The sequence below is a fragment of the Colletes gigas genome, unplaced genomic scaffold (assembly GCF_013123115.1).
Source record: "Colletes gigas isolate AHSC1104 unplaced genomic scaffold, ASM1312311v1 Colletes_gigas_Sc00015, whole genome shotgun sequence".
Classification (NCBI taxonomy): Eukaryota; Metazoa; Arthropoda; class Insecta; order Hymenoptera; family Colletidae; genus Colletes; species Colletes gigas.
Window position 1 is genome coordinate 2,783,642 of NW_025106644.1, and position 17,733 is coordinate 2,801,374.

The 17,733-nt window shown below is 35.1% G+C and overlaps 1 protein-coding gene across 9 annotated transcripts in view; it reads right to left on the reverse strand.

Annotated features, from left to right (window-relative positions):
• Positions 1-17,733, reverse strand: part of LOC122399821 (sodium bicarbonate cotransporter 3) — a 56,881-nt gene that overhangs the window by 15,594 nt on the left and 23,554 nt on the right. For all 9 annotated transcript variants that reach the window (XR_006259294.1, XM_043400809.1, XM_043400802.1 and 6 more), the window contains 4 exons: positions 16,587-16,724; positions 1,323-1,461; positions 454-673; positions 127-250 (listed from right to left, as the gene is read on the reverse strand). Coding sequence is in view for 8 of the 9 variants with exons in the window: in XM_043400802.1 (XP_043256737.1) it covers positions 127-250; positions 454-673; positions 1,323-1,461; positions 16,587-16,724 (621 nt within the window). In the remaining variant the exon portion in view is untranslated. The remainder of the gene's footprint in view (positions 1-126; positions 251-453; positions 674-1,322; positions 1,462-16,586; positions 16,725-17,733) is intronic.

Consider the following 17,733-nt stretch of genomic DNA (forward strand, 5'->3'; position numbering starts at 1 on the left):
GAGAGGTCGCCATTTTTTGCCTCGATTCGACTGCCCGCGTAAATATTTTCATTCCCTTCCATCGTGTGTTTAAATATACTTCGTCGAAATTTCGGGGTGTGTGTGTGTGGGCGTTGGCGAACTTACTCTTCGACGATGAGTGGTTTCGTCCGATTTCGGCCAACGATCTTATGATCGGCAGTCTGGACATGTTGTTTTCCTTGCGTCTCTCGTGCTGGTGTCGATGCCTCACCAACAGGGCTTCCCTGACCTGAAAAAAAAAATTTTTTCGTTCGTACAATAATCAAATTTTTATTCAAAAATCGACTGGGGGAGATTCTACTTTATCAAAACAGTAAAACGTTCCCTGGACTATAGTAATTTGATGGAAGTAGGGCGGAACGATTCACGTCGGCAAGGGGGGCCAGGAAATTTATCGGTCGAGAAACTTTCGGTTGGCAATCCATTATGTACCTTTTCCCGCGACTCTATTGGCAACGAGCCCTTATTAATCATGTTATCGAGGACCAGATCGGTGATTTGTTCCAGGCTCGCCGCCTCCATGTCCAGCATCACGGTGCCATTTAGCAGCAGGCTTCTCAGCTCGAACAGGGAGTGCAAGGAGAGGGTCGCTACGTGAGGTTTGCTCCATCTGTTTCCACCCTCCTCGACGTCCTCCTCGAATTTGATCCATCTGGAAATTATTGCGCAAGGGAAAGTTCATCTCACAGCCCAGGAGAGCATGTTCCCTCGTAAAAACGAAAAATAACCTGTTTTAGCGGAAAAAACCATCTAGGGAATTTTAGTCTAAAATCTAGGGACAAATACTGCTGTTACAATTAACCCTATAGTATTTCAACTGTTTATAAATGTGATGGGACTTCCGGTAGCTTGCGTTGGCAGCACTGGGGGTCGAAGGGGAAGGCCCAATGAGCAACGTGGTCTAACAAAGTCTTGTGCAATAAGTTATCAGTGATTACCAATGGCATCTCGTAGAATTAAACAATAATATCGTTAATACTGACGTTACTAATGTGGTAATTAAGGTATATTTTTTAGTATCATATAAATTGTAAAATATTTCTTTTTTAGGTTAGGTCTACCCCCAAGGATCAACATAGCATTTAACATGTCATGTTTCATAAAAGATGCACCTAGGACGAGAACCTTTTTAATTCTAAACCAAGTGTCAACGAATCTTCTGAATGCGTCTCTGAGAAAACGATGAATAATTCAATGTCCAGTTTATTAGGTAATTTTTGACACGGTCTCTGTGAAATTAATCCGCAGCACTCAGCGTTATCTCCGCTCGCGAATAGAAGGTAACGAGCAGGCGAGATTACCTGGCTGTTTCCTTCCACTCCATCTCGTCGCCATCCCTGACGAGCTCCTCCATCTCGGAGAAGAGTGGATGGGACTCGTGAGCATCGTCCCCGACTTCCTCGCCCAGGATGAACTGCACCCTCTGGGCCGGCGGTGTGACTGTAATATCAGACGTCGGTTTTGTGAGACGGTGGACACCCACGCCATGGAACACATTAAGAAAATTAGAAGAGTATCGATGCAGAAGAGAACACAGAGGTGAATTACGTGTCGTGGAACACCAACTATCAGGACGTTCGCCGTCGACGAGGCGTCGGTTGCGTGCACGTGTGTTCTATAAATGTAATTAGCGTGATCGTAGAAATGTTTCTAATTGCTTGGAAGCCTGTTGCGTGGGGACGTTTGAACATCCCATCTGTAAAAGTATTTTGGGTGAGTTTGAAGTGCAGAGGGTAGGTTCCAAGATGGAGAGAATGATTAAATTTTGGGCGGTTCTCTGGGACCTAAAATTCTTGTACATCGTTTTATAGGCCCCCAAGGAGTTCGAACCAGATTATTCGCAGGAATCATGATGGGGAATACCCGTATAAAAATAGGGGAGGGCCAGAGGTCATCGTTCTCCTGTTTCAAATACCTACCGATATTTCTGTACTAATTGTAGCTTTGTTGTTGCATGTATTTTTAATTTCCCGGAGCTTATAGAACGATATTGTATGTTTTAGGCGCTGGAACTACCTAAAATTTTACCATACTGGTTTTCGACGACGCATGCAGACGTCCCGAAAAGTGTGCTGAAAACGAGAACGCGCGCGAAGCGGTAAACGGTTTTTGTTTGCTGTTCTTGGCTGATCGGAAGAAGCTGTCCGGTGATGCGGCATGATTCATGGAATCGCGTGTATCGGAAAATACTTGTCGAGACCATTCGTATAGGCTGGCGTTTCGCGTTTGAACTCCCTCACTCATTGATGCGGGAGGGGGGTTTCCACGTCAAACCGCCGGGGATGTACTCTGCAAGTCGGAAATAAGAGAAACGCTTCGAACGAAGGTCGGTTCTAAACGCTTTGTTGCGATATAAACCCAGAAAGTTAATGTCTGAGAGCCAATGAGCCATCCCAGCAACTAAAATCTAAGTCTTTTCCAGACTGGGTCATTTTTTATGGTAGTATATCATTGAAAAATGGGTACTCAAGAATTATAGTATCCTCTGTTAGGGTCTAGACTTTATGTTCTAAAAATTACACGATGCTCAATTAAATTTTAATGCTTGTAATACTGGGAGGAACAACTATTCAATATAATATTTTTTTGTTGTGATATATCATTGAAAAATGACTACCCAAAAATTATAGCATGCTCTATTAGGGCCCAAGCTTTATATTGAAAAGATCACACGTGGTTCAATTAGATTGTAATGTTTGTAAAATAATCTGAACGTTCATGTGGGGCACTTGATAACGGGTTGATTTATTTCCTCTTTTTCTGAATTAATTAAATAAAATCTAGTGCAAATAAGAGTCGCACGATTTGAAAGGATTACTTGATTTGCGTTTGAGTATAATTTATAGCACCAATCCATAGATAAGGTAAGCACTATCGATCCTCCAATATTTTATTTTCCATTAGATATTTGCTAATACTAATAATTTTGTAACATTCGATTTTCCTCTGATTTTCACTTGCAGGAGTATTTGAATAATTTCGCGAGGGGGGCAGAGGGGTTTCTGTCGGCGGGAAAAACATAGTGCACGATTATGCAATTTGATTGTTACGTAACTTTCAGTCGCGCTAACAAACGCCGACTCTCCTCGTGTAATAACGTTGATAAACGAGTTAATGCGACGTTTGCGACCAGTCGTACGCAAAGCGATCCCGCTCGATAAATATTGATCGTCGACGGAACGCGCGTCACGAGATCATACCGGTGTATCATCAATTAAATATCCAGCCGTGCCGCGAATCTAATTAACCGATCGGCGTGACATCATCGGTAATGTGCCTGCATCGATTCGATCGACGAACCGTTTCAGAGATTTAACACGTTCACTGTTTAGCTTCTGGAAAAGGAAGCTTTTATTTTAGATGGAAATCTGTACTCATAAAAGCTTTAATAGTAAGGTGTTAGGTAGTAGCAAATGATATTAGAATGTTCTCTATTGTATCTTCAAGTTCTTTTCTAAATAATATCTTTCTCTATTATCTAGTGACTTTAATTTTAAACTAGTGACAATTGGAAAAGCTGTTATTTTAGATGGAAATATACAGGGTGTTCGGCCAACCTTGGGAAAAATTGTAATGGAAGATTCTAGAGGCCAAAATAGGACGAAAGTCAAGAATACCAGTTTGTTGATGGAGGCTTCGTTAAAAAGTTATTAACGTTTAAAGTTCTGGTCGTATTGAATTTTTTTTTCGAAAATGCGCAGGATTTCGGGGGTATGTCTAATGACCAAAACTGGTTGTAATTGACCCTCGCAACTGAAAATAATTTTTTTAATTTTGTCGAAAAATTTCATACATTCTCGAATTTTTTTCTCAAAAATGCGTAGGATTTCGAGGGTATGTGTATTCACTAAATATGATTATAATTGACCCCTGTAACCGAAAATAATTTTTTTAGAACGATTTCTAATTTTTTTTTTTTCTCGTCAAAAAATTAAGGGACACTCCCCCGTCGATTCTTCTTAAAAATTCGTTATTGATTTTTAATAAATTTGTTTGATGTTGTACAGAAAAGTTGTCTAATACTTTTTTGTAGGTACCCATGAACTCTACTTCAGAAAAAAATTTCAATCAAATCCATTCACTATTGTAGGAGTTATGGCCGTTTGAAAATTGGAGGATTTTTACGGGGTCTCCCTCAGTTTACGGGGTTAAGGATCAACTTTTTGAATATTTTTGAGATTTTACATATTCTTCACCAAAATACGCGTTGTTTGCCGTTTGAAACATTAAAATCCCCCAATCCGTTCAGAAGTTATGACATTTTGAAGAGTCGCAAGAAATTTCAGGGGTGCATTTCTGGCTTCACATTAGATTTTCGGTCAGGAATTTTTTTCTCGAAACTGGGTAGGATTTCGGGGGTATATCTATTCATCAAATATGATTGTAATTGACCCTCGCAGCTAAAAATAATTTTTCCAGAACTACTTCACAAATTTTTTTTTCGCCAAAAATTTCAGCACCTACCCGAATTTTTTTCTCGAAAGTGGGCAGGATTTCGAGGGTATGTCTAATGGCCAAAAATGATTGTAATTAACCCCCGCAACCAAAAATAATTTTTTCATCATGATTTAAAATTTTTTAATATTCTTGAATTTCGTTTCATTTTGGCTTCCAGTAATCTCCTATTATAATTTTTCCCAGGGGTGGTAGAACACCCTGTATACTCATACAAGCTTTAATTAATATTCTCTATTGTATCTCCAAGCTCTTTTTTAAGTAATATCTTTCTCCATTAACTTCCAACTAATGACAATTTGAGAAGCTTTTATTTTAGGTGAAAATCTATACTCACACAAGCTTTAATAGTGAGATGTCAGGTAATAGCAAATGATACAAGAATATTCTCTATTGCATCTCCAAGTTCTTTTCTAAATAATATCTTTCTCCATTAACTAGTGATTTTAACTTTAAACTAGTGACAATTGGAGAAGCTTTTATTTTAGATGGAAATCTACACTCATCAAAGCTTTAGTAAGGTGTTAGGTAGTAGCAAATGATATTAGAATATTCTCTATTATGTCTCCAAGCTCTTTTATAAGTTAAATCATTCTCAATCAACTTACAACTAGTGATAATTCATGAATCTTTTATTTTAGATGGAAATCTACACTCACACAAGCTTTAATAGTAAGATGTTAGGTAATAGCAAATGATACAAGAATATTCTCTATTGCATCTCCAAGTTCTTTTCTAAATAATATCTTTCTCCATTAACTAGTGACTTTAACTTTAAACTAGTGACAATTCCAGAAGCTTTTATTTTAGATGGAAATCTACACTCATCAAAGCTTTAGTAAGGTGTTAGGTAGTAGCTAATGATATTAGAATATTCTCTATTATGTCTCCAAGCTCTTTTATAAGTTAAATCATTCTCAATCAACTTACAACTAGTGATAATTCATGAATCTTTTATTTTAGATGGAAATCTACACTCACACAAGCTTTAATAGTAAGATGTTAGGTAATAGCAAATGATACAAGAATATTCTCTATTGCATCTCCAAGTTCTTTTCTAAATAATATCTTTCTCCATTAACTAGTGATTTTAACTTTAAACTAGTGACAATTGGAGAAGCTTTTATTTTAGATGGAAATCTACACTCATCAAAGCTTTAGTAAGGTGTTAGGTAGTAGCAAATGATATTAGAATATTCTCTATTATGTCTCCAAGCTCTTTTATAAGTTAAATCATTCTCAATCAACTTACAACTAGTGATAATTCATGAATCTTTTATTTTAGATGGAAATCTATACTCACACAAGCTTTAATAGTAAGATGTTAGGTAATAGCAAATGATACAAGAATATTCTCTATTGCATCTCCAAGTTCTTTTCTAAATAATATCTTTCTCCAGTAACTAGTGACTTTAACTTTAAACTAGTGACAATTCCAGAAGCTTTTATTTTAGATGGAAATCTATACTCATCAAAGCTTTAGTAAGGTGTTAGATAGTAGCTAATGATATTAGAATATTCTCTATTATGTCTCCAAGCTCTTTTATAAGTTAAATCATTCTCAATCAACTTACAACTAGTGATAATTCATGAATCTTTTATTTTAGGTGAAAATCTATACTCACACAAGCTTTAATAGTAAGATGTTAGGTAATAGCAAATGATACAAGAGTATTCTTTGTTCTGAAAGCTCGTTTATAAATGAAATCTTTCCCCATTAACTTTCAACATCAATTCTATGTACCTCAAATCAGAGCTCCATCTAATTTAGCCTATCATTACATAATAATTTACCAAATTGTGTTCAGTACAAAGTACTTAATTAAATGTAATAGTATTATAATATTTTAAAGGTCACATTTCCTACGTATCTCCATATATTCAGCCTGGGTTTAGTTTAGTCTATAATTACATAATAATTTACTGAATTGTGTTCAGTACAAAGTACTTAATTGAACGTAGGTGTATTATAATAATTTAAAGGCCACATTTGCTATGCATGCCCATGTATGGAAGCAGTGAACGTGTTCCTGGCGAGAATTGATAGATTTTATGACTGTAATATTTAGTGTTTCGTTGGGTGAACGTACGAATGGTCTCTGTTTCCGGTGAGAAGTGTAAATACAGAGAATTCTGGTACGTGGAAGGGGCTTACGTATCATCTCGCCGTCGGGATCGCAGATGCTAGATAGTCGACTCCTTCGAGTCATCAGCAATTGTCCTGAAACGTCGAGACAACAAACATCGTCGATAGTTTATCAGTAATCTGGAGTTTGGAGAGCTCGACGACCGTTCCTCCCTGCGATTAAAAGTGTACCTCGTCCACGGGATTGCAAATTAATAAGAAGTTATCCGCCCCCTGGTTATTTACAGAGCGGAAAGCCCCGAGTAAATAGCCCAACGGCGGACAAAATGAAAAATATCGATTGCAGGGAGAAGGAGAACGCGAGTCACTTAATCGTTCCAGCGGAAAATATGGCGAAAAGAAAATGGAGAATAAAAAATTTTGTCAACGACCGTCCATCATAGAGAAAAATAGCGACGAAAAATCTGTGAAATTCTCCGCTTCGTGCGACGCCATTTTGGTTTCATTTTTAAGAGAATTAAATTTAGATATTTTAATTAAATAGGTTCCAGTATAGTGATTGATTAGAATTGATATTTAAATCAAGACACACTTTCCAAAATAATTTTATTAAATTAACATAGATTTTTAAATTTATTTTTTTGGGTAATGATAGAGGTTATAAAATGGCGACGCCATTTTGGTCTAGTTTTTAAGGGAATTAACTTGAGAACTGTCTTATCTAATACTTTAATTAGATAGAATTAGATTAGAATTGATGTTTACACAGATTTTTAAATTTATTTTTATTTTTCGATAATGATGGACGTTGTAAAGAATATTTATTGGAAATGGAAATTAAATGGACGGAATAAACACGTGCAATGGCGGAATCGAAGCTTCCGTCGACGTCGAAGCGTTCAGATAAATTTTCGTTACTAAAGAAAATGGTCGAAGAATTCTATCTTGGGAATCTCGCTTAAAATAGGATCACGATTATCGTTTCTACTATCTGTATATCGCGTATTATATCTCACTTATCTAGTGCGTAATGCTATACAGGGCGATTTTAGGAACTGGATCAGGTTATAACCTAACCTCAAAGATAGGAAAATTTTTTATGGTAGCCAGACGATGAGTAAAAGTTTTATCAGAGAAATTAAGAGAAATCAACACACTGAACATATATATGTAAATGTAAATTTATAGATAAAATCTTATCAATAAGTTCGAATATAATAATATTGCGCATTTGAATGAAATATTGTCAGAAAAACAAAGGTGTGCTTTGAGAACGATTATGGAATTTTTCAATATGTGAAATTGCAAATTAGAGAGTAAAATTTGGGAATTAAGATCCAAAAAAAAACAAGAAAACAAATACTGGAGTTATGTAGAAATTTATGCAAATTGAAAACATTTAAAGATGTCTAACATAGAAAATTCACTAGAATGATGTCTAAAAAAATTATTTGTAATGACTAAAAAATATTAAATTATCTAAATTAATCTATTATCTAAATATATCTAAATTATCTAAATTAAAATAATATAGAAGACAATTTTAAAGTTAATTCTCTTTAAAACTAGACCAAAATGGCGTCGCTCAAAGCTGAAGATTTCACAGATATAATATTGATATTAATTATATTGGGTTTAGTTTTGTCAGATGAAAGTTTGAAATGAGAATTGCACTGAAAGCAAATGAATCATTCCATAATTAATTAGTCCAGTCAATTATTTAATGAATACATACATAAACAAAGGAATAGATTGAAAATCATTATTAACGTCGCATTGGTTCCTAATCAAACATGTAATGGTTTCGTGATTAATGATTAATGACGCAATTATGACCAATGATTATATTAACTTTGACTACTTTTGATAGATTAGATTAGATTTGGCCTAATACTAAGTCACTACAGAACAGACTATACAAACTGTAACTATTATATAAGCGAAAATACGTATCAGAATCAAATATGTAATTTATTGGTGCCAGTTCCTGCCAGAAAAACCCGGTTTTGAGATAAACAGAGTCCAGCAAACTTTATTCAAGTGTAAAGAATGCAAATTTCAAATTCATTCGTTAACTAGCTTCAGTTTCCTTTTTTTATATTCACTCCTAAATTAGAATCCACTATTCAGAGCAAACACTTGGGACGAAAGCTAGTTTATTAACCAATGAATCTAGAATTTTTATTTAGTATTCATGAATTTTTTTCTAATCAACTTTTGACAGGAGAATTTATTTATTATTTAATATTTAGTATTCTTAAAACATGTTTTTGATATTATTTTAAAGAAATCTATTGTTCAAAGATCAAGAGTTGCCAAATACACTAATTGACAACTTCTGATCTTTGCACAGTACATCACTGAAAGATGCAACCATGTAAATAAATGATATCTGTGGATATTTCTAGACCCAAGTGCCATAAATTAGCAAATCTATCAGAGGTAGGACATTTAATGTTCATTTTAAAGATATCTACTGTTCAAAGATCAAAAGTTGCCTAATACACTAGTTGGCAACTTCTGATCTTTGCACAGTACATCACTGAAAGATGCAACCATGTAAATAAATGATATCTGTGGATATTTGTAGACCCAAGTGCCATAAATTAGCAAATCTATCAGAGGTAGGACATTTAATGTTCATTTTAAAGATATCTACTGTTCAAAGATCAAAAGTTGCCTAATACACTAGTTGGCAACTTCTGATCTTTGCACAGTACATCACTGAAAGATGCAACCATGTAAATAAATGATATCTGTGGATATTTGTAGACCCAAGTGCTATAAATTAGCAAATCTATCAGGGGTAGGATATTTAATGTTTATTTTAAAGAACTCTACTGTTCAAAGATCAAAAGTTGCCAAGTACACTCGTTGGCAACTTCTGATCTTTGCATAGTACAGCACTGAAAGATGCAACCATGTAAATAAATGATATCTGTGGATATTTCTAGACCCAAGTGCCATAAATTAGCAAATCTATCAGAGGTAGGATATTTAATCTTCATTTTAAAGATATCTACTGTTCAAAGATCAAAAGTTGCCAAGCACACTAGTTGGAAACTTCTGATCTTTGCATAGTACATCACTGAAAGATGCAACCATGTAAATAAATGATATCTGTGGATATTTGTAGACCCAAGTGCCATAAATTAGCAAATCTATCAGAGGTAGGATGTATTTAGGTGATTTTTCCATACGTTTAAATTGGAACAGATGAAATTTAAGGGACACAAAGGTGGTTGACTCCCACCCCCGGAATGGGAGAGCTTGAAAACCCTTGGTGGGATTCGATATCGGTCACCCTCCGGTACCCGGTGTGCCAGAAGTAGGGTGAACAGCCGGATAAGTCCTGACAAGTGGTTGGCTCGGTGCCACACACCGCTCGATAGCGCCACAAAGTGCAACACACTGTGGAACGTTTGTACTCGCGTCCTGTGGTACTCGGTTCGACGACTCCGATGCTGCTAATGGGAACGTGGACTGTCGTTTCCATTAGAAAAGGGACACAGTTTCTTTAGAACAGCCACCGTGGAACACATTCTCGTCGAGGGCCAATTTGTAAATTGCTACCATCCCAGATTTTCAATCACTTTACAAGAGTAAAATATATATTATAGATGAAAACAAGTAAATAAATTTATTTATAAAAAGTCGTAGTAAAAATTGAAAAATTACTTTGGAGAAACCCCAATACCATTTTACCATAAACATTTGCAGAATTGGAATGAAATAAGTGAATAGATTTATTTATAAAAATTGAAGGGGATTCCCCTGGCAGGGAAAATCGATTTTTCGATCAAAGATACCCACTTCTAGTTTTAATATTTTGAAAGGGAAATTGAAGGGGAAACACCTTCCATTAAATGTATTAAAAAAGTACTTTTCTTTTAAATAGAGTGATTTTACAGTATAATTAAATACATTTTAAGGAGGTTGCCCTTCCCCGCTCCAATTAATAATTTCACAATTATTTTTTAGTGATCTTTTTATCTCAGTATTTTTTGGAGGTTAACTTTGTTTGGAGGTTAATTTTCCGTGCAAGTGGTAATGTTTAAGGTAAAATGGTTGAACCAAAATATAATGTATCGCGGAGGAAGTGTCATGTTCTGAGCAGTTTGGATGGTTTCTTATCTGCGACAATGTTCCCTCGAGATGGGAATAAATCTTTCGGAGATCGCGATTTAACAGCCCTCGAGGCGTCGTAGGCCTGTTCGAGATGAAAATCGATACGTCCTTATTTCATATTCTCTCCCTCGAGGCTCTGGAAGGCTTCTGTCGGACAAGGTTGAAGGTTTTAGGCGCCTCATGAGAATTATTAAACCTCCTAACGGTGCTTAAGGCTCGTTAAATCGCGGCGCCATTTTTGTAAAACGAGGTTATCGACGCCATTTTTATGAAACACAGATTTCATTTACGCGAATCTCGCCATTTTGTTTCTATTCGAGGAATAAAGTAATGAAACACACGATGATTAAATACATATTTCCGTGGAGATATTAAAAACCATTGTTCATATTTAAAAGATTTATTTACTGTACTAAATAAAAACAAAAAGGCATTACCCGCTAGAACTGCATCATAACAAGATGAAAGGTCAAGGGTCACCAAACGAGGCCGGTATAATTTAACTTGAACGTTCAATAACCAATTAAAAATTTATAAAATCCCCGAGTTGAGAGAAAGAATTAATATAAATAAATTAAATGTAAGATCAATTCAATAATTGCTGAAGAGGTATTTGGTATATTTAAAAATCGACAAATTATAATTTACATTGAGATTTTCCCCTCTTTGCTAATATTTTGTGCACTTTTTTTTTGGGATATCGATGTCGAGGCGCCAATGCACTCGATCCCCGAAAACTCGTGACCCAGAAGACACGTTTGCCTCTGGTTTCTATTCGCGGACGCAATCGATTCGAGAGGAACGTCACTCCGAACGGCGCTATTAAAAGGGAAACATCTGATAAAGGAGCCCCCGGACACCGACACTTTGTGTTCCCGGTGTCAACGAAACGAGATTGCATCGGTTTTCGGCCACCCGACGCGTTAAACTGGATCGATCGGTGTCCAGAATGGGCGTGGATCCTCCACGACAGTGATTTACTATTTATCTAAAAGAGCAAAGATCGTGGACGAAGCATACAACTTTCTTTTATAGGGAGTTTCGTATCTCATCAACTGGGTTATTCACCATAAACTGAAGGGACACTTTAAACTGTATTCAACCTCCATCAAATTAGTACCACAAGAATTTTAGTTTTATAAAACAAGTGTATTACTATAGGTATTTAGTCAAAGATTACAACTTTTTTTATTTTATAGGATGCTTCAAGTCCCATCAACTGGGTTACTAGCCATAAACTGAAGATCCACTGTATTGAACGTAGCTACTATCAAATTAGTTTTATTTTTATAGGATAAGTGGAGTGTATCACTATGAATGCACATTTAGTCAGAGATCTTTTAAAAGTTTAACTCATAATTCCCAAGTTCAATATGTCCTAGACTTACTTTTATATTTTCTTTCTCTTTTATAAAAAATTAAGTGATATTTTATAGGTTAAGTGCAGTATTACTATAAAGACACATTTAGTCAATGATCACAACTTTCTCTCCCTTCTTAGGAAGCTTCAAGTCTCATCAACTGGGTTACTAGCCATAAACTGAAGGACCACTTTAAACTGTATTCAACCTCCATCAAATTAGTACCACAAGAATTTTAGTTTTATAAAACGAGTGTATTACTATAAGTATTTAGTCAAAGATCACAACCTTCTGTCCTTCATAGGATGCTTCAAGTCCCATCAACTGGGTTACTAGCCATAAACTGAAGATCCACTGTATTGAACCTAGCTACTATCAAATTAGTTTTATTTTTATAGGATAAGTGGAGTGTATCACTATGAATGCACATTTAGTCAGAGATCTTTTAAAAGTTTAACTCATAATTCCCAAGTTCAATATGTCCTAGACTTACTTTTATATTTTCTTTCTCTTTTATAAAAAATTAAGTGATATTTTATAGGTTAAGTGCAGTATTACTATAAAGACACATTTAGTCAATGATCACAACTTTCTCTCCCTTCTTAGGAAGTTTCAAGTCTCATCAACTGGGTTACTAGCCATAAACTGAAGGACCACTTTAAACTGTATTCAACCTCCATCAAATTAGTACCACAAGAATTTTAGTTTTATAAAACGAGTGTATTACTATAAGTATTTAGTCAAAGATCACAACTTTCTGTCCTTCATAGGATGCTTCAAGTCCCATCAACTGGGTTACTAGCCATAAACTGAAGATCCACTCTATTGAACCTAGCTACTATTAAATTAGTTTTATTTTTATAGGATAAATGGAGTGTATCACTATGAATGCACATTTAGTCAGAGATCTTTTAAAAGTTTAACTCATAATTCCCAAGTTCAATATGTCCTAGACTTACTTTTATATTTTCTTTCTCTTTTATAAAAAATTAAGGGATATTTTATAGGTTAAGTGCAGTATTACTATAAAGACACATTTAGTCAAAGATCACAACTTTCTCTCCCTTTTTAGGAAGCTTCAAGTCTCATTAACTGGGTTACTTGCCATAAACTGAAGAGTTACTTTAAACTGTATTCAACCTCCATCAAATTAGTACCACAAGAATCTTAGTTTTATAAAACAAGTGTATTACTATGAGTATTTAGTCAGAGATCACAACTTTCTTTGCTTTATAGGATGCTTCAAGTCCCATCAACTGGGTTACTAGCCATAAACTGAAGATCCACTGTATTGAACCTAGCTACTATTAAATTAGTTTTATTTTTATAGGATAAATGGAGTGTATCACTATGAATGCACATTTAGTCAGAGATCTTTTAAAAGTTTAACTCATAATTCCCAAGTTCAATATGTCCTAGACTTACTTTTATATTTTCTTTCTCTTTTATAAAAATTTAAGGGATATTTTATAGGTTAAGTGCAGTATTACTATAAAGACACATTTAGTCAATGATCACAACTTTCTCTCCCTTCTTAGGAAGCTTCAAGTCTCATCAACTGGGTTACTAGCCATAAACTGAAGGACCACTTTAAACTGTATTCAACCTCCATCAAATTAGTACCACAAGAATTTTAGTTTTATAAAACGAGTGTATTACTATAAGTATTTAGTCAAAGATCACAACTTTCTGTCCTTCATAGGATGCTTCAAGTCCCATCAACTGGGTTACTAGCCATAAACTGAAGATCCACTCTATTGAACCTAGCTACTATTAAATTAGTTTTATTTTTATAGGATAAATGGAGTGTATCACTATGAATGCACATTTAGTCAGAGATCTTTTAAAAGTTTAACTCATAATTCCCAAGTTCAATATGTCCTAGACTTACTTTTATATTTTCTTTCTCTTTTATAAAAAATTAAGGGATATTTTATAGGTTAAGTGCAGTATTACTATAAAGACACATTTAGTCAAAGATCACAACTTTCTCTCCCTTTTTAGGAAGCTTCAAGTCTCATTAACTGGGTTACTTGCCATAAACTGAAGAGTTACTTTAAACTGTATTCAACCTCCATCAAATTAGTACCACAAGAATCTTAGTTTTATAAAACAAGTGTATTACTATGAGTATTTAGTCAGAGATCACAACTTTCTTTGCTTTATAGGATGCTTCAAGTCCCATCAACTGGGTTACTAGCCATAAACTGAAGATCCACTGTATTGAACCTAGCTACTATTAAATTAGTTTTATTTTTATAGGATAAATGGAGTGTATCACTATGAATGCACATTTAGTCAGAGATCTTTTAAAAGTTTAACTCATAATTCCCAAGTTCAATATGTCCTAGACTTACTTTTATATTTTCTTTCTCTTTTATAAAAATTTAAGGGATATTTTATAGGTTAAGTGCAGTATTACTATAAAGACACATTTAGTCAATGATCACAACTTTCTCTCCCTTCTTAGGAAGCTTCAAGTCTCATCAACTGGGTTACTAGCCATAAACTGAAGGACCACTTTAAACTGTATTCAACCTCCATCAAATTAGTACCACAAGAATCTTAGTTTTATAAAACAAGTGTATTACTATAAGTATTTAGTCAAAGATCACAACTTTCTGTCCTTCATAGGATGCTTCAAGTCCCATCAACTGGGTTACTAGCCATAAACTGAAGATCCACTCTATTGAACCTAGCTACTATTAAATTAGTTTTATTTTTATAGGATAAATGGAGTGTATCACTATGAATGCACATTTAGTCAGAGATCTTTTAAAAGTTTAACTCATAATTCCCAAGTTCAATATGTCCTAGACTTACTTTTATATTTTCTTTCTCTTTTATAAAAAATGAAGTGATATTTTATAGGTTAAGTGCAGTATTACTATAAAGACACATTTAGTCAAAGATCACAACTTTCTCTCCCTTTTTAGGAAGCTTCAAGTCTCATCAACTGGGTTACTTGCCATAAACTGAAGAGCCACTTTAAACTGTATACAACCTTCATCAAATTAGTACCACAAGAATTTTAGTTTTATAAAACAAATGTATTGCTATAAGTATTTAGTCAAAGATCACAACTTTCTTTGCTTTATAGGATACTTCAAGTCCCATCAACTGGGTTACTAGCCATAAACTGAAGAACCACTGTATTGAACCTAGCTACTATCAAATTAGTTTTATTTTTATAGGATAAGTGGAGTGTATCACTATGAGTGCACATTTAGTCAGAGATCTTTTAAAAGTTAACTCATAATTCCCAAGTTCAATATGTCCTAGACTTACTTTTATATTTTCTTTCTCTTTTATAAAAAATTAAGGGATATTTTATGGGTTAAGTGCAGTATTACTATAAAGACACATTTAGTCAAAGATCACAACTTTCTCTCCCTTTTTAGGAAGCTTCAAGTCTCATTAACTGGGTTACTTGCCATAAACTGAAGAGCCACTTTAAACTGTATACAACCTTCATCAAATTAGTACCACAAGAATTTTAGTTTTATAAAACAAGTGTATTGCTATAAGTATTTAGTCAAAGATCACGACTTTCTTTACTTTATAGGATGCTTCAAGTCCCATCAACTGGGTTACTAGCCATAAACTGAAGATCCACTCTATTGAACCTAGCTACTATTAACTTAGTTTTATTTTTATAGGATAAGTGGAGTGTATCACTATGAATGCACATTTAGTCAGAGATCTTTTAAAAGTTTAACTCATAATTCCCAAGTTCAATATGTCCTAGACTTACTTTTATATTTTCTTTCTCTTTTATAAAAAATGAAGTGATATTTTATAGGTTAAGTGCAGTATTACTATAAAGACACATTTAGTCAAAGATCATTTAAAATATTGATTTCAAATTACTTTCTAAGTTCAATTTGTCCTATGTTCCCACTTTAATATTTCTTATTTCTTCCATAAAAATGTCAACTTTCAATGAAAATTTACAGAGTGTTCGACCACCCCTGGGAAAAATTTTAATGGGTGATTCTAGTGGCCAAAATAAGACGAAAATCAAGAATACCAATTCCTCGATTGAGGCTTCGTTAAAAAGTTATTAACAGTTGCGCCTTTAGATACGCAACTTGCGTAACTCTTACAGGCATAACTGTTAATAACTTTTTAACGAAGCCTCCATCAACAAATTGCTATTCTTGATTTTCGTCTTATTTTGGTCTCTAGAATCCCCTAATACAATTTTCCCCAGGGTTGACCGACCACCCTGTATAGAAGATAAACTGAAAATAGGGGAAACCCAGATCCGATGGTATAATTCTAACCTAAAATTCGTAAGTTCAAATCCTCGACTTTTATGTTTCCTTTTTCTTCCATACAAAATGTAAAGTTTTGGCGAAAGTATGCAACGTAAAAATATGGAACCATAGTTGGTGTATTTTGTGTCGTGGCGAAAGGTTAAACGCAGACCCGGCTGATAAGCGATCCGTGACGATCGGGGGTCGCGACGCGGGAAAAGATCGAAGGACAGGAGGAAGTAAAAAGGAAAAAAAATAGAGGGCGAACGAACTTACTGGGCCTGTCGTTGTCGACATTATTCTCCTTGTCGGTGGTGTACGACTGACGTTGGGAATGATGGTGCTTGTGGTGACGACGATGTCTCCTTTCGCCGGGCAGATGCACGCCCACGTACACGGTGTGCGCCCTGTGACCTGGAAGCAGATGAAAGGGGCCTCGCGTCAGTGACTCTCGAATCGACGTTCCATTAGTTCCTACGATTATCGATAATAAAAATCGACTCGCGATCCTCTCTATGTCGCTCGAGCATCGTCGTCCGCGGCAGCGGTTCTTAACCTTTTATCCAACCCTTCGAATAACTGCTCTCCGAAACTTAAAACACCTCACATTTGAGTCACATGGTATAAACAAGGAAAAAGTAACATCGTCTCAATTATAATATCGAGACAATGACACGTTCGTGGTGCTGCTATCGGATTGAAATGGTCGACGCCATTTTGTTGGAGTAAAATGTCAGCGGACACGCGACGTAGGTGTCGATGAAATGACGTCGACGAAGAGATCTGTCGTTCAATTATATCATAGTCTTTGAATTCTAGTGTCGAGCAAGTAGGATAAAAGCATTACTATTATCTCGAGGCAGGGTTCTAGTTTCCTTGGATTACAAATGTTCCTCGCTTTAGTAATCGCATGTTCTGGAGGAATACTAATCAATGAATAAAGTAATCTGATTGCGTTTGCCACGATACGATTACATGCAATCACACGATAATTAAATGTCACGTAAAGATTTACGATTGCGATTACGCGACAGTTAAACGATAATTATCTATAATCGTATCGTGGCAAATGTAATCAGATCACATTTGGCTGTGTTGATAAATGTTCAGAAAATGTATGCACATGGTTTCATTTATTGTCTATTCAAAATTCAAACTTTTCCCTGTCAAAGACTGCCATTTTCTATACTGACACAATTTCTGATCTCAATTTCTCTGTTACGTTTCTTTATATCTATTCACGTATTTCAAATCGCGCGCCAGAATCGTCGTGTAGACCCATCGGGAAAGCTCGGGTATAATCGGGTGTTTTCGTTAAAGGAGACGAAGAAGGATACACGTGGGTGAAAATATAGGAGTAGGAGTTATTAACCTCTCTGCAGCGTCCTGTTTTAGATTACTATGAACAAATATTTATGAATTA